This window comes from Vulpes vulpes, chromosome 16 (genome assembly GCF_048418805.1).
Source record: "Vulpes vulpes isolate BD-2025 chromosome 16, VulVul3, whole genome shotgun sequence".
Classification (NCBI taxonomy): domain Eukaryota; kingdom Metazoa; phylum Chordata; class Mammalia; order Carnivora; family Canidae; genus Vulpes; species Vulpes vulpes.
In genome coordinates this window covers 25,301,225-25,326,329 of record NC_132795.1, presented here as the reverse complement: position 1 = coordinate 25,326,329, position 25,105 = coordinate 25,301,225, and the positions used below count along the sequence as shown (strand labels likewise).

At 36.8% G+C, this 25,105-nt stretch overlaps 1 protein-coding gene across 1 annotated transcript in view; it reads right to left on the bottom strand.

Annotated features, from left to right (window-relative positions):
* DNAH7 (dynein axonemal heavy chain 7) overlaps positions 1-25,105 on the bottom strand; it is a 234,359-nt gene that overhangs the window by 119,145 nt on the left and 90,109 nt on the right. Inside the window, exons 26-36 of the mRNA XM_072740992.1 lie at positions 23,959-24,061; positions 23,711-23,838; positions 20,200-20,412; positions 18,411-18,509; positions 13,706-13,954; positions 11,362-11,511; positions 8,913-9,095; positions 8,198-8,374; positions 5,615-5,746; positions 3,884-4,108; positions 2,158-2,355 (exon numbers count right to left, since the gene is read on the bottom strand). Of these exons, the coding sequence (XP_072597093.1) occupies positions 2,158-2,355; positions 3,884-4,108; positions 5,615-5,746; positions 8,198-8,374; positions 8,913-9,095; positions 11,362-11,511; positions 13,706-13,954; positions 18,411-18,509; positions 20,200-20,412; positions 23,711-23,838; positions 23,959-24,061 (1,857 nt within the window). The remainder of the gene's footprint in view (positions 1-2,157; positions 2,356-3,883; positions 4,109-5,614; positions 5,747-8,197; positions 8,375-8,912; positions 9,096-11,361; positions 11,512-13,705; positions 13,955-18,410; positions 18,510-20,199; positions 20,413-23,710; positions 23,839-23,958; positions 24,062-25,105) is intronic.

Genomic DNA, 25,105 nt, shown 5'->3' with positions numbered 1-25,105 from the left:
CTGTGTTTGATCTCTGGTGCATGACTGGGATTCAAAATTCCAAATCTTAAAGGACGTGGCAAAGCATGGACTCGCTCTCCTCCAAGGGAGAGAGGGCTGAGCCCAGCACCATTCTGTCCCAGAAAAGCAGTCAAATGGCCATGATGGTGCATGGAGTCTATGATGAAGCACCAGGAAAAGCTGCAACCAGGTTATCTGTCCTGTGTCTCGGTCCCCGGCTGTTGAATGGCCACTACTCAATGGTGCCTGGCAAGCCTTTTGTCCTTGGAGAGGCAATACCCTCTTCCAAATGTACTCCAGGAAGAAGAACATTCTTTCTCTCCCAGTGCAACTCGGGATCTTGAGCTAACCCTACATGCTGCTCTCTCTCCCACTTTCTTCCTCTCTCCCTGACTTCTCTCCACAAAAAGGGCCCCTTCCTCTCTGTGGCACTGCAGTTTTCTCTCCCCCAATTCAGGGCTCCAAACTTTGCATCAGCCACATTCTCTCCCTCTAATTGTGCAGATTGTTTTCTTAAATCCTCAGATCAATTTCCTAGTTGTTCATCATGATTTGATGTTCATCTAGCTGTGTTTGAGGGACAAGGCAAGCCCAGGTTCCCCCTACTACTCCACCATCCTAAGTCTTCCTTCCAGAAAGATCATTTTCTAACCCTGGTCAAACCAATACCTTGTATTAAAATCTGTTTAAAAATAAATGAAAATAAAAGAAAAAATAATAATAAAATCTGTTTAAACTTCTCCTAGCCCCTGCTCTTGGATATTCCCTGAAGCATCCTGCATTTAAATTATAATAAGCGTGCCATCTCATCTCAATCTGTTGTGAAAGATACTATTCAATAAATGATACTAGGACAATTATTTAACTAAATGCTCAAATGCACTCGAAAAAGACTAGCATATTAAATTAAAATATAAAATCAATAGAGAACTGGAAACAAGTCCTGCCATAAAGTAGGTGAATGCATGTTGACTGAGAAGCTGCAATGGCAGAGGGACCACTGGGGGCTCCTTTGGACTCCCCTACCTGCTTGCCCTATCTTCTTCCCACCCCGCAGCTGGCTGGGAGGCAGAATGAGAGGAAGAGGGGCAAAAAGTCCTACCTTACTGGCACCACTGTGGTTCTCTCTTGGCTAATGCGGTCTTGCCTGCGGTCATGGAAAAGCTTCCAAATGCTTGCTCTCTGAGGGGAGCAGATCTGCAATATCTTTAGCAACTCCAAAGGGACACCCATACTGTATAATTCTCTGCTATTAGGGAACTAACGGGGCTCCCACACTGCTGGGGGAGTCATCTAGAATGGAGTCCCAAGAAGGCTGAAGTCCACTTATCTTCCACTTTGTCCAGCTGGCCCTGGGAAAACTTGCACTTACTTGTCACACCAAAGCTGCAGGTGCTACTTACAGTTAGCTCCAGCCAGCTTTCTGCCTTCAGAAGTCAGAAACTAGAGGCAAGAACTGATCTTTGTTCAATATGACCCTCTCAACACAAGGGAACCCACACTATGTAAAGCTACTGAGATTTGGGGCATGATCTGTTATAGCAGCTAGCATTTTCTCACCAAACACACAATGGGTAGATTCCAGAAGTGAAAGAAAATCAGTTTTATTTTTATAGAGTAATCCTCCATATATTAAATAATTTTGAAAATTAAATATCAAGTGTAATTAATCAAATACCCCCTCCTTTCAAGGGATATGAAATTCTTCGTCCTGAATGAGCTATTTTTATTAAAACACCTTTAAAAAGGTACGACAATCTAGTGATATAAACCCGCATCATATCTTTAGTCAATTTCTTTTTTTTTTTTTTTAATTTTTATTTATTTATGATAGTCACAGAGAGATAGAGAGAGAGGCAGAGACACAGGCAGAGGGAGAAGCAGGCTCCATGCAGCGGGAGCCCGACGTGGGATTCGATCCTGGGTCTCCAGGATCGCGCCCTGGGCCAAAGGCAGGCGCCAAACCGCTGCGCCACCCAGGGATCCTCTTTAGTCAATTTCTAAAATAAATAGGCAGTTACTCAAAAACTCTCTGTGGCTACAACATCAAAATATTTTAATATTCAAAAAATATAAAGTCTATTTCAGGTGGTTTGAAAAATAGCATTCTTAGGAATATTATGCACATTTCAACATGTAGATTTATATAATACTTACAGTAATATAAACACTCTTTCCGGTTCCTGTTGGTCCTACAAATATGGAAGGCTTCTGATGGGTGGTCAACAGTTCCATTAGTGCAGAGCACCGAACCGTGTCCAGAGTTGGTACAATGATTTCATTAAACATCACATCCTTAGGAATTGGAGGAGCTTCTGCCAATTTCTTTACCCATGGTTCCCATTTTCCTATTCCCTGTTTATAATAAACAGACAAATAGTGAATGTTATAAAATACTTTTAAAAGTTCTGTACTACTGTGCCATTGTAGAAAAGACCAACGGTCAGACCAAAAAACCCACTGATGCTTATACATTTGTTTTTATCCTTTATCCCTGAGTTCAAAAGTTAAATTCTGTGTTAAACTGAGGAGAAACCAGGCTTTTATATGAGTCAAAATGAAATGACAATGCCCTGAATTTTTAATGCCCTGAAACCAACTGATGACATTAACCCAAAGATCAAATATTTTGGGCAAATTCCAGATTCTTTAATGGCACTGACAAAACTGGATTAATCAATGCATTAAAGAGTAAAGAATTTTATTGGTGTCAACCAATATAGAATTTTTTCCCCTAGAACATCAGCTGCATGTTGCTAAATACTTTTATAATGTGTTTATAACATCAGTTTATCATTTCAGGTGAGAGGCTTTTTAAAATTGTGGTTAAAAAAAAACCTAAAATTTACCTTCAACCATTTTTTCAAGCATATGGTTCAGTAGTTAATACTACTGTAATACTACTGTTCAGTAGTATTAACTATAGTCACAATGTTGTGGAACAGATACCTAGAATGGACAAGATTTCTTACTGCTGTGAGATTATTAGAAATTAACATTATACCATATCTTTGTATCCAGTTAGCTTATTAACTAAAATTTGTATTTGCTATGCAGTGTTTAGAAAAAAAATTCAAAAGTATCATGTTAACTCTCCTGCCTTAGGAAAACATCACTGGTCTCTTTATTCTTACAGAATCAAATTTTAAGCTCCCGGTCATCCAAAACATCAGAATTCAGACCCTCCTTCCTTCATATGTCCCACACTCCAGCTTTGCTGATGTACCTACTGTTTCCCAATGTGCCCAGGTCACCCTTTAGGCATTGAGTGTCACATGACATTCTTCTGAAGATGTTAAGAATTTGCTGAGGGCAGCACAGTGACTTAATCATTTATCCTCTGTCACAGTGCTATGCATGGGTACAGTTGGTTTTTTTTTTTTTTTTTTTTTTTTTGAGGAGGTGGGAGGATTCACATCAAATTTAAAAATTGTATTGCAGAGAAATTTCTGCAACTTTCTAGAACTAATGAAGAAACAATGTCCTTCACATATTCTTGATAATCTTTTCCAACATGGATCCTTTGCCACCATATAGCAAAGGAAAAATTAAGAATGGAATATCTGGAGTGGACACTCATTTAGAGATTTTTTGATACTATCTCTGAGCCCTAATTTATTTAATGGGAAGATTTACAAAATACTACTACCTTTCCTACTTCACTGAGATGTTGGGAAACAAATAGAAATGACTGTGGAAAAGTAGCTTTACGAGGACTCAAGCCCAGAAGTGTCTGACTTCAAAGCCGAGCACCTTCTTCTACTACTCCACGTGGACACTTAAACAGTGGTGACAAGGTGGCCCCAGGGCCATTATGTGCTGTGTGTTGCCAAGGGAAATTCTGACTGGTTGGCGGTTGTAAATCTTGCTTCAGAGTTCTTACCTCAGTGACAAATTGATAATCATATATTGTTTTTTTTTCAGGAAATGGGACAGTTAGTGCTTTTGAAGACATTTGTTCCATGCCACTCAGTAATTTAAATTTATTTTGAGTTTTTTCTGAAATTGGGCCTTCCATTAGTTCTCGAAGAATCATATCAAATTTCAACCGATCATCATCTTTACAGGAAGCTCCGATGGACCAGATCAATGAAAACAGGAAAATGCCCTGTGTTGGAGAGATGAGAAGATGAGTGCATTAAAGAGTAACTTTAATGTATTTTTGAGCTTGAATTGAATCAGCTGGATTAATACCTTTGAAAGAAATTTAATAACAGTAACAGTAGGTTATCTCAAGATTCTATAATAATTAGATTTTAAAAAATCAAATTGCATGTCTTCTAAAATCATGCTATCAGAAAAGATAATACAATGCAAAGTGTAACTCTCACCTTTGTGAAACCTGGTAAGCCACGTGGTATTTTAAGTAGATGGCAGGACCCCAATATTTAAAAAAGCATATTGAGATGACTTTGTATTAAGGCAAGGTTTAATAAGGAAGAATCAACCCACAATACACATGCCTTTTAAATTTAAATTTTGAGACTATTTCCTTAAAAGTAGAACAAATTCATATTTGTTTATCCACCTGTTATAATAACTATCTGAGCATTGATTGCATAACTAAAACTGCCATTCTGCAAATTTACCAGGCTTACGCAGAAAATAAAGCAGATGATAAGACCCACCACTGAATGAGAACACTTATTTCCTTGTTTTTATTTTTATTTTTTTAATTTCCTTGTTTTAAAATCAAATCCTCCTTTTATTTATTTGGAAGAGAGGGAGAGAGATTGGAGGGGAGGGGCAAGGGGAGAGAGTCTCAAGCAGACTCCTGGCTGAGAGTGGAGCCTGATGGGGGGCTTGATTCCATGACTCTAAGATCATGATCTGAGTCGAAATCAAAATCTGACACTTAACTGACTGAGCCACCCAGGTGCCCCTCAAATCCCTTTTTTAATGCCAAAATGAACACAGCCTTAACTGTGTTCATAAAAGTTTGGACTCAACCTCAACACTGTTTGCCTACTTCCTAGATTACTCATAGGCTGTTTTTCTCTGGAAACTAAAACTAAATTAAAAATTAATTTATTGAATAGAATATAAGCAATAAGAGCAACATATAGACCACATTAGAAATGCTACCAGTAGCAATACACAATTTTTATTAAGGAATATTCAAGGTCCATTGATAATTTTATTCCTACTTGAAAAGTATGTTTATACATATTTTCTTGCCTTCCTCAATCCTCATATATATTTATACACACATATGTAAATATTTATGTCTCAAGAAAAAGGGGGAAAAATCAAGGAAAAACACAAAGAATTATGATTTGCAGGTTGAAGGGGAGATGACTTTTGTTATCAAATGGTCACTGCTCTCTTGAGGACTGATCATTTCTGAGGCTGCTTAAGTGACTTAAGATTTCAGTAGCAGATCTAAGGATATCACTGGGTTTCTCCCGAACCTCATGATACAATCTGGCACTGCCAGTCCAGGAGCTTCCCTACAAGTACCCACTATTTGGGACCTAACTTTTCCCTTGCTGTTCAGCTCCTATCAAATTTTCAGTTCCAGTTCCAGGGGGGAAATGCAGTTCATCAATTAGCAAACGTTGTGGAAAGCAGGAGATGTCCTTCTATTGCCCGATTCAGAGGCAACGGGCCTTACCTCAAGTAGAGAGTACGTTTCTCGATCATTTCTCTCTCTCACTTTGATTTCATCAGAAAAGTCATCCAAAAAACAATCTATTAGATTCATTAAGGATCGGACTAAGTTCGTATCTGAAGTAGGAGATAATTCCTGAAAAATCAGGGGGAAAAGTCTATAAAACAAATTAACTTAAATAAGCTGCTAATTAAAGTAGCATCAATGAATACTTATTGAACTTTCTCCATCCTCGCAGCCACAGCACCTATGAAAAGGCACTATCATAATTCTAATTGCAGGTGAGAAAACTGAGGCATAGATCAATTCTCTAGTCTACAGGGTGGTGGCCCTGGGGGCATGCCCAGTGAATGTACTCTTGAACCACTCCCGCGCTGATTCTCAGATTCAAAAAGTTTACTTTCACGTGTTGAACACGTAACTTTACTTTTTATTCAAAACTTTACTTTTTATTCAAAAAGTTTACTTTCAGTTGAACACGTAACTGATAACCCAGAATCTATCTTTTTACCAATTTTGTAAAGCCAAACACTAAAAAAAAATATTTTGGCAAATTAAAATTATGTTTCAAAACGTATTTTATACATCTTTACAGCAACACTCATAGTAAACTCATGCCTATGGAATAAATTTGTAAGTCTTGAAGAGCATGAAATGTTCCCAGAGTGCTGCAAACCCCAAGCACTTTACTTTTTGGGTCTCACCACGACAGTTTATAAAATAAATGAGTGTGTAGAGCTCCTAGCACCATGCACCATACAACCAGTTCTCCATAAATATGTGTCTTCTTCCCTCCAAGCCTTCCTCCAGCCTTCAGAGTGGTATTGCTCTGTGGTTAATGTGTGAGAATTAACTCTCTGAGATGGACTCTCAAGATCAGAAGCCGCCGACTTCATATTCAGTCGCTGTCCCAGTAGAAACAGGCAAAAATGTCAACTGACTTTCTAAGGATGGGACTAAGTATTACGGATGCAACACTAAAAGACAAAGAGTTATTACTACAAAGAAGACGCTTATTTCTACATAGTAAATAAGTGGTATTCAGCACTTCTTTGAGAGGACAAAAGTGTAGAGTGCATTTTAGAAGCTTGTATTAAAAGTCTGTTTTTTCTTCTCTTTTACTACTGAAAAGACTGTTATTATATGGAATATTCATTAATTTTAATGCCTACGTTCTCTGACAATGCTGGGTTGAGGGGGAACCTGCAGCTTATAAGTTTAACTGTTTTTGAGACATGACTACCTCATATCTCAACACCTTTCAAGTTTGCTTTATTTTTTAATTTTTAAGCAGCCAATCTTCTTGAAAGAGCAGGGTACAGCACTGTTGCGCCAGGAGCTCTCACATTAGCCAGCTGCCCTGGAGCAACCTTGCCTCTTCCCTGAAAAATTTTGGGCTACGGTTCTCCCCAGGATCTTCTCAACTGCTAAATCCAAGGGACATGTGCCAATCCTTTTTTGCCTTGACCTCTTAGTAGTTTCTGATAATACTGACTACTCACTTGCTTCTTTAAAGGCTCTCCTCCCTGAAATACAGCTGTACTTGAGATTCTATTCTTTCTCTCTTACCTTTTTTCTCTATATTTTTGCTTTAGGTAATATCCACTGCTATGATTTTAAATTCTGCTTTCCATACCTGTACCTTGAGCCAAACTTGTGCCTTAAGCTTTTCTATTATATTTCCAGCAGCAGGAGAAATACCAGCCGTGAGTCCCTATACTTGTTCCAGAGCCAAAGTCATCCTAAAGACCTTTGGTTGACATCTCCCAAAGCAGAAATTAAGTATATGCTCCCTACAATTTCCAGCTGGAGAGGGTTTAAGAGCCCGCCTGGAAATCCATCAACTCTCAAAGGCAGGAGATTTCCATTCGTGCTGTCACTTCTCCCCATTACACTCTTCTCCCTGCACCAATCCCCAGGATACACTGAAAGAAAGAAAAATGGATTTGGATTTCTTTCAATCTTCTCCAGGGACTGACTTTCCTCCCTGAATCCCAGTTTTTTTAGCCAACAACAGTAATCTCTAAACAAGTAGATGCGCTCATGCGAAGTATCGTGGATTCCTCATTCAGCACGCCTAAAGCAGGAACATGTGTTCCTCCATTGTTACCTACTATCTGATTCTTTAGATGTCATAAATGAATTACTTTTAAAACTTGTCCTTTTGTGGATTATAAAATAATACATATTTATTCTAGGAACTTTGAAAAACAGAGAAAATTATAAAAATGGAAACTAAAATATAATAGTCCAAGAGAAATGAGATATAGCATTTTAGGATATGTTCATCCAGATGTGGTTAGGTGGGCCTTTGAGTTTTTTTTTTGTTTTTTTTTTTTTTTTAGAAGGGAACAGATTAGCATCTATACATTTTCTCAAACCGTAACGTGCCTCATGAAAATTTTTTTGGAGATTAAGTATATAAATTAAAATCATTTTACTTTAATCAGAAAAGTTCTTAGTTAAGCAGTTAAATTATTTTAATCTCTGATAGTTGACATTAACAATAGACATTAAAATGAACATATTTGGCTGATTTGGATTTTCCATTTATTTTTTAAATCTTAAAATTCTCATCCCTCTTACCTTCGCATGCTTTCTAATAAATTCAACAGAAACTGGGACCATTCTGTCAAATAAGCCTACTATAAATTCTTTCTGAATAAGATTAATCGCAGCAGGTAAAAGATTTATCCAAGACAACATCAGTGGTCTCCAGCCTAACATGTGAGGCTCCATGTAAATCATACCACATCTGGAAACCTAGAAAAAAGAATAATTGTTTACCATCAAGGTAATGCTTCTATAAGAAATATGACTTGGTACATCTGCTTCATATAACCTTCAGAAAATTCTTCAAAAGCAGCTTAATTTTATGTAATTTCATGATCTAAATTTTTGTGTATGACTTTACCAGTGGTTGTAGACAAAGAGGAAAAAAAATCCCTGACTCTAAAATTTGTCAAGGTAGGTCAACAGATAGGCCTGTTCTTAAAGAATCCGAGTATGGTTAAAATGAATTCTACTGGGGCGCTTGGGTGGCTCAGCGGTTGAGCATCCGCCTTCAGCTCAGGGCATGATCCTGGGGTCCTGGGATCGAGTCCCACATCGGGCTCCCTGCATGGAGCCTGCTTCTCCCTCTGCCTGTGTCTCTGCCTCTCTCTGTGTGTCACTCATGAATAAACAAATAAAATCTTTAGAAAAATGAATTCTACTAATGTTTTTCATTCAGAGTTTCAAAGTAATAAAAGCATTTATGACATTTCAGATTTATAAGCAGATGTCAAAATTGAGAACTTACGGTGGCAGGAGAAGCAACTTCCAAATCCATTGGTTCGAAAATAAGATTCATTTGTGGTGACATCTGAATAATCTCCCCACTCATCAGACACAGTTTTTTGTTATCATCCAGCACCGTATTCATATTCTCAATCCACACTGCATCTACTGGGCCATCAAAAATTAACCATTTCCTATCTGGTGTCTGGTTTATGCATATGATAAATAAAGGGCAAAAAATTAATAATGATAATGTAAGCAAACAGTCCAATAATGCTTCAAGATTTAAAAATATAACTCCTAAAATTAATTTTACCATGAAAAAGTAAAGGCATCTTTTGAATAAAGTGTGCATGTGTATGGAGAGAGAGACTCACTGAAGAAGCCTATATTTCCAACAGACAAGACAGAAAGATAACATCTTTTCTCAAATTGCATATATATATAAAATATAACATCTTTTCCAATGTTTCTGAACTTACATATAACATATTTTAGAAAGTATTATGAGTAAAAAAATGTACAATTGCCAGGGAAAACAGAATTTTCATTGAAATCTGATTATGTAGTATTATGTTCATACAGATCAACTACTCTCGGGTACTAAATCAAGTTTTTCTTCCCTCCACTGGATAAATTCACACATATATACCCTTCTTGGGTTGAACAGTTTTATGGTAATGTTGGGCATTAATATAAGATTCCGTCTCACTATGATAAATATGACAATATTTGCACACTCTCTGAAATACAGTAAAAGCTCAACAAATACTAAGGAGTGGCCAGGTATTCGCTGAAGAGTGCAAAAGCTGATTCTCCTTTTCAGATCTTATGAATCAGCTTTTTTTGTGCACAAAGATGATACCTTGGTTCAGTTTCAGCAAATGTGAATTCAGGTTGAAGTGGTGGGGGGATTTGGACCCATCCTATAATCTTGTCAGTCCCTACAAGGCAACTGCTTTAACCTACAAGACAGTGGAGCTGTCATGGGCTCAGGCTGCCCCACATCCACACTCCAAGGCCAGCTCTGGCCATTCTCAAGAAGAAGGAAGAGCTCATACCTCCGAGATTACCTCCAAATCAACTTTTCCTCATATCCTGGCTTCCCAGGCCTGTTCATCTTCACTTTGGGCAACATGGCCATGTAAGAGCAAGATGTTGGGCTCTGCAGTCTAAAGGATTTCATTTTTCATTTGACTTTTACTACTTACCAGCTATGTGACTTTGGGTCAGTGCCTTAACCTCTCTGAGTATTTATGGGACAAAACTTCTGGAAAAGGTAATATATGCAATGTAACTGAACATAAAATGGGAGGCATATCATAATTATTTCTGTATAAATAATGTAACTATATACATTATCTCAAGATGCCATGTGCTAATCTGGACCAGCATACATCTGCTGTGAAAAGAAAGAACCTGAGAGGTTATATCAATGCTCTCACACCCCTGTCTGCTTCACAATTACTTTTATCCTAGAAATTACTAGTAACGCCTGATCCTGGGCAGGATCTCTGCCCCATGAAAGCTAATTCTTACGTTACTCATTGCCCAAGGTCCTTCACCCATTAAGAGCGGAACTGAGATTTGGCATTTCTCAATTACCACATCGCCTACGAGTCATGATCAGCGGGGTTCTTAGGTGGATAAAGAGCACCAAAGTCAGGACATATGGTAAGCAGAATAAAGAAGACATTTATTTTAAAAAGATTTAATGCATTTAATGTCTCTAGCCTAGGCCCCTTCTCTTTTAAGACCAGACTTAGCAACTGTCTCCCATTTGCTCACACTCTGTGGACAGCCTGCTAACAGAGAGCAACCAAGTTAACATCTTATTGGACTGTGGACTCTTTCTCATAAGAGTGGGCAACAGCCACTCAGCAGAACCAGCCAGGAGTGGGTAAGTGCCCGCTCTCCTCCACAGCAATCAGCAGCTGGCACATCCCTCACCTCTTGCGCGTGCCATGGGCAGCCCATTCACTTCCTGACATGGTAGGGCCAACGTGTTGAAGTTGAAGTCTGTTTTTTTTAAGGTCTGCAATTTCTTGTCTAAAAATGGAGCATATCTAACAACTAGTGGGTATGACAGAGAGAGCAGCCCAGAAGGTGGGCAATGGAAGAGCATGACTCAAGGGGTGAAAGGCTCACATTATTTAGATGTTCTCCATCCTGTATCATTTAGCCTGGAAAAAAAAAAGAGAGAGAGAGGGAACCAGAAGAGCTTTTCCCTGCCCTCTCTTCTCTACACACCAAGCCAAAGGCTCTCGCCAGCATGGTCTGCTGCCTCTTTGTAGGCGCTAACGATGGTCCTCGCAAAAGCACCGTGGGACCATCCAGTATTGTGTGCTTCAAATAGATGCCTTGAACTAGAAATATAGATTTTTGTCTGAAACAATTGGGAAAAAATCAGAAATTTGTCAGAAGGAACTAACACAGTCTCTCAATGCACACGCTAAAGGGTTAGTACCTACCGTTGAAGAAGCAAAGGCTCTGAAACTGACAGCGAGGATGCCATCCGACCACTCATGAGACACCACATCGAACTGCCCATACAGCTGACCCATGGTGACAGACTTGGGATTTAAAACAGTAATTTGAACCTTGTTTTCTTCCATTAACCCCTTAAGGGAAAAAAAAAAACCACATTTCTTCTTTAGAAGGATACTGTCTTTATTCATAGAAAACACGATTTGATATGTACAAAATCCTAGACTCTACAAAGAAACTACCAGAAGCAAGGAACTTTTCACAAAATTCCAGCATACAAGGTCAATACGTAAAGACTGGGTGTGTTTTTCTCTACAGGGCCAATGAACAACTAAAAAAAAATAAAATTTCACAAATGTCATTTATAATAGTTTTTAAAACCCATGAAATACAACTCAGTAATCAATTAGCAGAGGATGTGAGAGATCTATAAACCTAAAACTACAAAATGAGGGCTGGTAATTTTTTTTGGAAAGGGTCAGCTAGCAAATATTACAAGCTTTTCAGGTTACATATAGTTGGCCACATATTCTTCCCCATTTCTTTTTCTTTTTCTTCTTTCTGTTTGTTGGGGGGTCTTCCAGTGTGTTTTTTACAAACCTTAAAAAACGTTACCACCATTCTAAGCTCATTGATATTAGAAAAATAGGCTTGGGGCCAAATCTGGCCTATATAATTGGCTATAATTGGCTGATTCCTGCTACCAAACATTCTCTGAGAGAAAATTAAAAGGTCTGAATATAGGGAACTATGCTCCATTCTCACAAATCGAAAAGTTAATATTGGTAAGTTGTCAATTTTGACCAGAACCTAGAAAGCTGGTGTGGGAATTATACAAAGGATGCTAATACCCTTAGGGTATAAGCTTTTTATGTTTTTAATTAATAGATGTTATTTTCTTAGAGTAGGTTTACAGAGAAATTGAGTGGAAAGTACAGAGATTCACATATATCCCCCCACCTCACCTCACCCCTTCTGTTTCCCCTATTATTAAAGCCGTGCATTGAGGTGGTATATTATTATGAATGGTGAATTGATACTGATACATTATTATTTTTTAAAGGTTTATTTATTTATCTGACAGACAGACAGAGAGAGAGAGAGAGCGTACATGAGCAGGAGGGGCAGAGAGAGAGGGAGAGAACCTCAAGTAGATTCCACAATAAGTGCGAAGCCTGATCCACAGCTTGATCTCACAACACTGCGATCACGACCTGCTTAACTGACTGCACCACCCAGGCATCCCTGATACATTATCATTAACCAAAGTCCATGGTTTACATTAAGGGTCGTTCTTGACGTACTCTACAGGTCCTGCCAAAAGCATAATGGCACATTTCCACCCTTACAGAACCATACAGAATAGTTTCACTGCCCTAAAATTCCCCATGCTCTCCTATTCGTCATCACTTCTTTTTTTTATATCTAACATAATAAGTGCAACTCTTCCCAACACTGCCTTCGCCCCCCCACCCCCACCCCCAGGGCTTGGGACACAAACTAGCAAACTCAAGAAGAGATGTGGACTGATAACACGAAATAGCAAAACAAGCTCGAGGTCTTCACATTCTTTTCTGTGTCCACCAAGGGGAGAACAAGGCATCATCCTACATTGGGAAATATGGGAAAGCTCCACCATCTTAGTCAGAGCAAGACACTGCCGCTAAAGCAAGATTCTTGTCCCAAAAATGCAGCAAGGCTAGTGAGACTCCACAATCACAAATCCCACTTGGCTACAAACATTGAAATATAAGAAGCAAAAAACTATTCAAAATATAAGTAGAAAGAAGAGCAGTATTAGTTGGAGAATTAAAAACAGCCTCATTCCTTTAGCATGTCAGAGTAGACCAAACTAGGATGTAGAAGATGCGAATTGTGAATGATACAATCATTTGTTGCATTTGTGTGCACACACATGTGTTATATGATGCAAAACACACATTCACCTCAATTCCGCTAGCAGCCATCACAGAAGTTTGTGTTACAAATCTAACCATCCAAAAATTAAAAAAAAAAAAACACTCTTTAAAGTATGAAATGAAAACCTCCTGGCTTTTCATGTTTTCAGATATTTTCTACAACAAGCGTGTTAGCTTCATAAATAAAAAAATGTTGAAAAGAAATAAAAGGTTGACAGGGACACCTATGATCCTTCATATACTAAACTTCTTAATTGCTTCATATTACTTTTCTAGTAGCATTTTCCTTTTGACTAATTTTTTTCTATGATTTCAAGTTGCTACATTAAAGTATCTTTTAAAATGATTATACATTCTCTCTTGCACAAAGCTGATCATGAATAAATTATTGCACTAATAACACACTTACCTTTTCACACATGTCACTTAGCGCACCAGCTAAGACACGATATGCACTGGTTTTTCCTCCAAACGGTTCTCCAACGATCATAAAACCATGACGCACAATCATCATTTCATATATTTGAAGTATCTTCTCAGAAAAGAATTTGGTCATTTGCAAATTCATGGATTCACAGTTGTCTTTGATAGCTGCTAGCAAATCATTATAATCTGGTTTCGGTAATTTCACACCAGGAAACAAATCTGAAGTGATTCCCTGATGATAGAAGATTTGAGGATTTATATATATCTGATACCCTCTTTCTCTTTCTCTCTACACACACACACCACACACATAAAGGTGATGAAATTCCTCCCATCCTCATATTTAATATTGATGGAAATAGAGCCATTAAATAAACAGTATTTTTAACAGCTTTATAGAGGTATGACTGCCATACAATGAACTATATATTTTTTTTTAAGTGGTACAATTTGATAAGTAGAGCCATCAACTCAAGATAGTCAACATATCACTCCCAAAAGCCATCTTGTGACCTTTTGTAATTCTCCTTCCTTTCTCTCTTTGCACCTCCCATCTCCATCCCCAGGTAACCACTAACTTGCTGTTAGTATTTTTATTTGCATTATCTAGAATTTAATATAGATGAAATTACATATTATGAGTACAACACTTTTTTTTTCTGACTTATTTTCACTCAACAGAAAGATTTGGAGATTCCCTCATGTGACATCATGTATTAATAGTTCATTGCATCCACGTAGTACATTTGAATCCATTCCCTCGTTGATGGATACTTTCATTGTTCCCAGTTTGGGGCTACAGCAAATAAAACTGCTATGAACATTTATATATAATTCTTTGTATGGGCAAATGTCTTCATTTCTTTTGGGTGAATACTGAGGCATAATGAAATACCTGGATAATATGATGGCTATAGGTTTAATATTTTAAGAAAATGTCTGCTTTCCAAAGTGGTTGTATTATTTTACATTCACCCCAGCAGTGTGTAAAACTTTGGACATTTAGTATGCTCAATCTTTTTAGTATTATCCACAGAGATAAGCATGTCACAGTATCTTACTGTGGCTGAGATGTGTATTTCCTGATGACTAACATTTTGCAGGTGCTTATTTGCTTCATATATATGTTCTTTAATGAAGGGCCTTTTCAGGGCACTCCCTGTGGCGCAGCGGCTTAGCGCTGTCTGCGGCCCCTGGGGTCTGATCCTGGAGATCCAGGATCGAGTCCTGCGTCAGGCTCCCTGCATGGAGCCTGCTTCTCCCTCTGCCTGTGTCTCTGCCTCTCAGTCTCTCTCTCTCTCTGAATAAATAAATTTTTTAAAAAATACTTATTTTAGGGATCCCTGGGTGGCGCAGCGGTTTAGCGCCTGCCTTTGGCCCAGGGCGCGATCCTGGAGATCCGGGATCGAATCCCATGTCGGGCTCCCGGTGCATGGAGCCTGCTTCTCCCTCTGCCTGTGTCTCTCTCTGCCTCTCCCTCTCTCTGTGTGACTATGATAAATAAATAAAAATTTAAAAAAAAAAAACTAAAAAAAAAAATAAAAAATACTTATTTTAAAAAATGAAGTGCCTATTCAAATCTCTTGCCTATTTTTATTGGTTTATTTTCTTACTGGTAAGTTTTGACCATTCTTTAAATATTCTGCATGCAACTCCTTCATCATATCTAATCTGCAAATATTTCTTCCTAGTCTGCAACTTGTCTTTCATCATCTAACCAGTGTCTTTCAAAGAGCAAACTTTTAACATTTTGATGAGTCTTTTTTTTTTTTTTATCATTTATTGTTTTATCATTGGGCTTTTGGTGCTGTGTTTGAGAAATTTTTGCCTAACCCCAAATCACAAGATATTTCTCCTGCTTTCTTCTAGAAATTTTACCATTTTATAAAACTTTTAAATTAAAAAGTTAGACAAATATTATCTGATTTCAAGATTTATTATATAGACAGTGTCATCTGATATAACGATAGACAAATATATCAATGGGACAGAATGAGGAGTCTAGAAAGAGACCCACACACATTTGAACAATTGATTCTCAACAAAGAATGTTTAAGAAAAAATAAAAAGACAGAATGTTAGAGAAAAAATAAAAAGACAGAATGCCTGGATTTGTCAAAACAATGAATTTTAATCCATACCTCAATATCACATACAAAAAATAGTTCAAAGGTATTTTAATTACTGTGATGGTCAGTATTTTAATCAGCTTAGTATCCCTCAAAAATTCATGCCCATACAAAACCTCAAAATGTAACTTCACTTGGAAATTGGATCTTTGCAGATATAATTAGGTAAATTAAGATGAGGTTATACTGGGCCTTAAATCTAATGATTTATGTCTTTATAATATAAAGGAGAGGAATATTCAAACACAAATACACCCAGGGAAGGCCATGTAGTGATGGAGGCAGAGATCAGAATGAGGTCAACCCATGCCAGGGAATGTCAGGGGTTGCCAATAGCCAACAGAAGCTAAGAAGAGGCAAAGGAGTGTTTCCTAGAGCCTTGATTTGAGACATCTTCCCTTCAGTACTTTGAGAGAATACCTTTCTATTGTCTCAAGCCATCAAGTTGTGGTATTTTGTTAGGGCAGCTTGAGGAAACTGATAAAATCATTTAATATGTGATTAGAAAGAATTATGATCCCGTATTTAGTATATAGGAATACATAAAGTTGATGGCAAAGTCTAAGAAACATACCTTTATTAACTGTTAAAGCTGTAAGTATTATAGCATCCTATGCGAGAAATAGGACTTATTTTTACTCTGAAGGTAAAAGTAAAAATTCAGAAGTGCTTCATGGGAAAGCATACATTTGAACTATACTTTAGAATTTATGAGTTATGAGTTTAATTGCCACTATATTTAATCCTTCAAATGCTGTTATGGAGAAAATGATCTTAGTTTATCAAAGCAGTAAGTTTCCTTAGGATAAAGGGGAGAAAAAAGGCAATGCGGCTCAGTAGTTAAGGGCACTCTGCAGCCTGATTGCATGCTCCTGTACTAACTATAAATAAAAGTTAAGTATCTTTGCCTCAGTAAAATGATTTGTAAAACAGGGGAAAAGACAGCACCTGACCTACTGGGTCATTATGAGCATTAAATAAGTTACTATTTGTAAAGCTCTTAGAATAGTGTCTGATCCATAATAAGTCCATAGTATTTGGTAAATCAACAAACATATCTTCTTGGATTGTTCAAATTGTTTTGGTTGACCTTGAAGGAAGCGGACTACTCCAGAACACATTTGGTATCCAGTGGTTCTCAACCAAGACCAATTCCCCTCCCTCTCCTGTCAGGTACAGAGTCAAAAATATGTGGCATTGCTCTGGTTGTCACAACAGAAGACAACCTATAAATACTGGAGTGAGGGTAAGGAGCAAGTTTGCCTAATGTTCTACAGTCTCACAACAAGGAATTCCCCTAATCTGAAGTGACAGTTATGCTCCATCTTGGAGATATTGCTCAGTAAATGTTCACTGAATGACTACACAATGCTTGAGACTACATCTGGTGATATATATTTCCACTTTGTAAAAATACAGTTTTTACTCTTAGAAAATTTATACAATATGCTAAAGAAACAGGAAAAGTGGGGGAAAAAATTAGAGAGGAAGACAAACCGTGAGAGACTCCTAATGCTGGGAAACTAAGGGTTACAGAGGGGAGGCAGGTCGGGGGTATGGGGTAACTGGGTGATGGGCATTAAGGAGGGCACATGAGAAGATGAGCACTGGGGGGTTATAAGTTGGCAAACTGAATTTAAATAAAATATTAAAAATAAATAAAATTTTAAAAAAGAAAAGAAATTGAGGAAAAACATTAGGAAAAAAATTTGAAACTATTCCTCATAGATTCACTCTATATTTACACTCCAGCTCTAAGTACTTTGAAAAGATCCTTTCAAATGTTGAAACACGGTTACTATGGAGAGCAGACGACACTGGACCACACTACAGTGGCAGCATCACTTCTCCCCATTCCCATAACATCCCACTTCGGTCTTTACAGTTGGAAACTAACTGCCTGAACCTCAAGACAGCACAGATTAGTGCAACAATTAACATCTGTTGGGAACCCATAGCCTCCCAATTCCTTCTACCTGAGATGAGGAAAAGGAAAAGAATGACATCAAATAATAATATGAAGACCTTAATCATTATTCTAATGCCTCTCAATTAATAATAGTCTAATCTTAAGTATAACAAGATTATTAAACTTAGTTCTTCCTGTAAGTCACCCTGAAAAAAAATCAATTTCATTAAAGCCATTACACTCTTTTTAAAGAAAGTAAGCTTTTAAAGAAATTTCTTCGATTATTAATTCAACAAACATTGGCCAAGTACCCCTTCTCTGCAAAAGATTCAGTCATGTGTTAGACCCGTTATTTTCCTACATTCTAGTGTAATTTATCAGCAAACATATTTTGTAACCTGTGTGCTTATAGACATTGCACAGTTGTTTTTTTTTTTAAAAGGACGATTTAAAAATCCCAACTTGTTGAAAGTCATCTGAAGCCACAGAGCTATACATACATCAAGTAAAACATAAAATGATCTATGTTTCTTTGTGCCATATCATTATTTTCTGTAGTAGGAGTTTCTCAAAGGGAGTCGCAGACTTGGACATTTGATAAATACGTTATTATAAAAATTCTGTTACACTAAAATAATAAATATCCTTACCTCAAAGAGTGGTAAATCATGGGACAAAAATTTTGGCAGATTTACATCAATAATAGATCTAAGCAGCAGAATTTCTTCATTTTCATTTGGATATTTCAGCTAAAAGAAAACACACTCATGATGATACCTCCACCCACTAAATGCGCCCCCTACATTAACACACACACGCACATGCATCCACGCACAGGCCCCAGAGACAAGCCCACGTAGAACTGTTCTCATTTATTTTCCTTTAATTGGATTGTTATGAATTTTAGAGGTTGAAAAAAATTCCAAAACACTTGGGTAACTCCAAAGTTTACTAAAAACCTAGCTGAACTCTAAACCTGTAGCTCAGGCCCACAGTAAGGGTTGCATAGTTCACAAAAATATGAACTCCAAATTATTTCTCCCAACTTCAATACTTTATTCAACATCTCACTCCCAAGTTTCTCCTACCATCATACATTTAATTTTCCAGAACCCTCTTCCTTTCCTCTAGAATCTTTCAGTCTAATAAATTCCATGTTCCAGCTTAACTGGCTTTACCCTTTACAAAGTCAGTGATGCCCGGCAGTTAGGTTCAGAGCACCCATTGCCAAAGCTGATCCTTGCTTAGATGGACTTTGTCTTTGGATCACTTTAACCACACCTAAATGATGAGGTGTCAAAAGTCTAGTTTGTTATTTGAGAAGCTATTATTTTAAAGCCTATGTTTAAATTGTTTCTTGATATAATAAAACAAACTTCAAAATATTCAAGCCAACACTTTCAACAATTCTAAATTAGCTTTTGACAAACAATGAAAGGATTCATTTGCAGGATTCATTTGCTGCGTAACTTTAATAGCTCAATTCCATAGTCAAGATGTCAGTGAAAACAAACACTAGGCAATGTATTATCTTTCCCATTATCTGACTGTAGTGTAATCCTGACGTGCCAGGTTAATACAAATTGTTGCTTCTAGTTGCATTTGTTTATTGCAAAAAAATAATGACGTGCAGTTATTCTAGGCTAATATGAAATAGAATATCACAATATATTAGAATTCTCAGTAACATTTATTATAGAAGATAAAAATGCTCGCCATCGTTCTTAATCACATAGAATATATTTTGAAATCTTTATCTTCTGCAAAACATGAACATGAAAATTTTATAAACTCCAAGGTCACATTTTGCATTTTGCTATTAACTATATAGCCCGCCTTACTTTGTTTCATACAGAACTAATGCACAAGTAATTGCTTATGCCTCTACAAAACATTTTCTTTTTCTTTCTTCTTTTTTTTTTTTTTTTTTACAAAACATTTTCAATGGAAAGTTACACAAGTCTCAAAATATTTGGATTTTTCCATCTATATACTTAGGACTTATTTCATTTTAAAATGCAAACATTATATTGCAAATCTATAACTGCTACTCTATAATAGGCTGTAATTATATGATCACGTTCATTGATAATGCTTTGGCACACTTGTATATATTTATTAATTACACATTATTTCCTTTAAAGCTCTACAAGTTCCATAGACTGAAAGCCTTCAAAATCTTTCCCAGCAGCATCTCTTTTCATACACCTAAAATTATGGAACAGAACTCAAATCATTAAGAATTATGTCTAAGTTTTGACAAATCATAAAATATCCTTTTTCACATATGCAATCAAGTGTTTTTTAGTACAAGAACTGGATTTTTTTTTTTTTTTTTAGTTGATGAAACCAACCAGTTATTGAAACTCTGTGAAGACACAGGGTCCTGAGATTTACAAACAGAAAATTTATGAATAAGAAATAACTTGAGTTCTCTACCTTTAGATTCCCCGCAGCGGTAAGCACTGACTTCACAGCTCTCATGCCATAGTCATAGTGATGTTGTGAGGACAATTGCTCTGAACACAAGCGGTAGGTAGCCACAATTTTTACTGACAGTGGCCGAGCTGTGACAAACCCACAGGAGTACAGGACTATTTCAGCAATCATGGCATAGTCAGGCACCATCATTGCTACTGTCCGAAAGAGGGCCTGCAGGAGTGCAGAAAAGGTATTTTTGAAAAGACCATCGTAAAGATAACCCTACTCTGCATTTCCTAATGTGTTAGGGCTGTGTAGCTTTTCTGCAATAATGTTAAATTACAATATCCAAATCACATAGATACAAACACTTAATTTTAAAAACCGGTTTCTTGATGAGCGCTGGGTGTTATTCTGTATGTTGGCAAATTGAACACCAATAAAAAATAAATTTATTATTTTAAAAAAAGAAATATTACAAAAGAAAAATCACCTGGAAAATAAAAGCCATTTTCATCACACAAAAAAATAAAAATAAAAAAAAACTGGTTTCTTGCAATTGTCATGTAATATCTTTAACTTCTGTATAAATTTTTTCCTTAAATTATGCTGATAGAAAACTCACAAACTTTTATGATACTTAGATGTTGGGTGAATCATTAATTCACAAGTTAATTATCAACTGTGCTCTATTCTTCTTGGTAAATGACAGGTTACAGGGATAAAGTATCCTAGGCTGCTGGGATGTCCAAAAGCTGGGCTTTTCAGCTGCACTGGTGAGAAAGGGCATGGTATTGGGAGACCAGGCGTTAAGTGAGGTTTTCTGGGAATCTAATTAATTGTATGCTGCGTGCTAATCAAATAATTCTTAATAACAAGGCTATGTCAGATAAATAAGGTAATTTTAGCACTAAGTTTAAAGGTAATAAAAAAAAAGGTAATTTAGTGCTCTTTACAATTTTTAAGTTCGATAGATAGATAAATAAATAAATAAATAAATAAATAAATAAATAAATAAATAAAATTTTTAAGTTCAATTCTGGCTTAACCAATGATATATTTTTTTGAGTGTAAAAGAAGAGTATAGCTCCAGGTATCCTACCAGGGCTGAAATAAATTCTGATACATGTAATCAACATGAGCATTAGCCTTCTGGAAAGCTATGCCTCAGGTTGTTGGCTTTGTGACCTTAGAAGATCAAGTATGCCCATTTTACCATGGCTTCTAATATTCAACTATTCCGAAATGCTTATTGAATATTGATTCTTTAGAATAATTTTAATATTAAATATAGCTTCTCTAATGTAGAAATGTGCTTAAGAAATTGCTCTGCTCTCCAGATGTTCTGTAGATGCACAGGATGTCTAAATGGGACTCTATCGGCACGGTGGCACAGATGTACTGAGACTGCAGTATAGATGCAATTGGGTCCTAATTCCAAGGTTCTTGAGAACAGGCCAAGAATTTGGAACTTTTTTTCTGTAGGCAAAAACAACCACAACAAAACCAATAGCTTTTTAAGTCTGGAAGTTACAGGATTAGATTTCTGCTGAAGACTCTGGTAGAATTAAAGCAGGGGATTCATTATAGTGAATTTTAGTGGGGAAGAGATTGGTGACAAGTGAGCTGTTGCAGGAAATTGCATGCAGAAGAATGAAGAGGGATGGAAGGAAGGTGAGGCAGCAGGATGACAAGGCTTTTGCAAAATAGGATCCCTGGTTTCGGTGACTGGCTGGATCATAGGGAGACAAAGAGCAAAGTCTCAAGGACTACTCTAAAGACATTCTCTGGAATGTCTTCATTCCAGAATCTCTCTTTTTAAAAAATTTTTTAAAAGATTTTATTTATTTATTCATGAGAGAGGCAGAGACACAGGCAGAGGGAGAAGCAGGCTCCCTGTAGGGAGCCTGATTGGGGACTCCATCCCAGGACCCCGGGGTCACGACCTGAGGTAAAGGCAAGATGCTCAGCCACTGAGCCACCCAGATGCCCACCCCCTCGCCATTTTTTAAAGGAAGATATATTTCATTCTTTTCAGACTAAAATATTTTCTTCAAAATTGTTAGGTATTTCCATATATACTTGATAACAGATGTTCTGTAGCAGTTCTAACCAAGAAGACTGCACAGTAGGAACAACAACAAAGCCATCAGAATTTGAGAGCAGCTTCCAGCCTAAGGTAGATGGAAAATACATCACCCACAGAACTCTAAGGTAGATACTGTGACACCATTTCAACAGGCACAGCACACGAAACTGTGAACCAGTTTCCACAGGACATGAACAGATTCAACCAATAAATCCTCCCAGCTTTTTTGATGAGCTATTCATAGATTTTTGCCTTTACAAATACTATGTGTTCAGATTGATCCTACTGAAGAAAAGCATGAGCAAACAAAAGAACTACTACCAAAGAGCTCTTCAAATTTAAATCACAATGAAAAGTTGTAAAAAAAAAAAAAAAACGCTTCTTAGATAAAAGAGGATTTGCCAGTTTTTATTTTTTAATCATATTAAAAAAATAGGATTTTTTTCTCCCTCAGTAAGACAAAGTACTAAAACATCTCATCTAACGTTTCAAAGTGCATGGAATGGAAATACCAAAGTACTTTGTAGCAATTTGTTGGGTCAAAAGTCTCTTTGGTGGAAAAGAAAAATTTGTCAACCAGTCTAAGAAGCTGTCACTCTAATTATGTAAATAGCAGAAGGGATGTAGGACCTTTGTGGGGAGGCAATTTAGCAGCACATCTCTTGGTCCTGTGACCATACTTAAGGAAATATTTTAAAATCGACAAAAGCCTTAAGTAAAAACTGCCCATTGCAAAATTATTTATAATGAAGGAAAACTAAAAGCAACCGAAGCGTCCAAAAGTAAGATGCAGTTCAGTAAATTTATTCACAATTTGAATTATGTTTATAAAGATAGGAAAATACTCATGTTGTAATATTAACCTGAAACAAAAAAACAACCCAGCATATGCAATTGCCGGAGTCTATCATTTAAAATTAACATTTTAAAAGGTATTGAAAATTGCAGGATACAATATAGCAAGCAATAGAATGGGCATCTTTTCCAGTATTTCCTCTGTCTTCTAATTTTCTATAATTATCATTTTTTAATCTTTTTTTTAATTATTTATTTATGATAGTCATACAGAGAGAGAGAGAGAGAGGCAGAGACATAGGCAGAGGGAGAAGCAGGCTCCATGCACCGGGAGCCCGACGTGGGATTCGATCCCGGGCCTCCAGGATCGCGCCCTGGGCCAAAGTCAGGCGCCAAACCGCTGCGCCACCCAGGGATCCCTATAATTATCATTTTTTAAATGTCAGTTTGGAAGTTGCATCTGGTTTGCACATTTATTTTCTAAAGGTACTCTACAGCTTTAAAAATTATTTTCTAAAACAGTTTTCTAAAATATCATGTCCAAAAGCAAATATTTTGCATAAAATTCAAGGAAAGCATGTTCTTACATATTAATTTTATAAACTACATAAAGGAAATAGATGGTATCATTGCCCCCTTCTGTACCTTCAGATTATCCGGCAGCTCTGATCGCCCGGCATACCCAGGGTTCATCGTTATAAAGACAGCGCACGTGGGGTCAAGTTTTAATTCAGTTCCTTCAAACAGTAGTATATCGGCCCCTGCATTGATACCTGTGGGCCATCAAGAATGAAATGACTTAGCAATTCACATTTAAATGTGAGTTGTGCCATTCATCATCACCGGGATTTCTACTGTGTTGACATGATGCAAAGACAAACCAGCCCCATTACCTCTTTGGATAGTAAGAATTTGTTGAGCAACCACAGACAGTACTTCCAAATCAATTCTGTTAAACTCATCAAAGCAAGCCCAAGCTCCACAAGATAACAGTCCCTGGGAGAAAAGAATAATGAAATTTTTCAATTTTATCTGATTGAATATCACATTGAAATGTTGCATTTTCACTTGATATTTTCAAGGATTTAATATCCTATCAAGGAAATTGCTTATTCATCTTTATCTTTAAAGACAGCATATTGTTTTTTTATTAGAAATTCATTACTCTGCACAAATAAGGAGTTTGATCAATTAGAAAACTGTCCATTTGGTCGATAGCTTTTTACTTTATATATTTTGGCATCTGTAATCTCAAAGCTTTTCTTACTTTTTATATACAAGTTGATTTTGTTTGCTTTTTCTATATGGACTTCATAGAATAGATTGCAATATTCCTCTACATAAGAGGACTTTTGTTGCTAATGAGACTATTTTGTGATCTGAGGACCTTTATAGCACCTACATACTACTGAGGTCCTAGTTTGCACTTCCAACTGACAGCTACCTCACAAATGTGTGCCATTTAGGTTAAAGAAAACTGGACCACCAAGTTTGAGTAGCTCAGTCCATATTCAAATTTACTTAAAAAAATCAATTTGACATTTATTGACTGCATATTCTATAGATTGTATATATGTGTGTGTGTGTTTCACTGAGTACCTGGTATACGTCAGGCATGATGCATGTATTTTTTATGCAAAGAAACTAAGACTATAACATACAGGATGTTAAGTAATTAGTACAAGGCCACATAGCTAATAGTGGCTGACTTTGGATCTGTACACAGTTCCATCTACCCAACCACATTGGAGTAAACGTGAACTCAGTGCATTTTGAAAAATAGTACATTTTCATTTGTTGGAGAACAGTGTGACTTTGCTCTCCATGTATAATAAGAGGATTAGAAACCATAGAGAGCAAAAAATACTTATGAAGTCACTTATTCAAAAAGTTATAAGGATTGTGAGATTTTTAGTAGGAAGACCCATGTCTTTTTTATTCAGTACCCCTGAATTCAGCATGATCCTAACATAAAGTATCTATATAACCAATAAACACTTATCAGTAAGCAACTAATACCATAAGTATATGAATCTATAT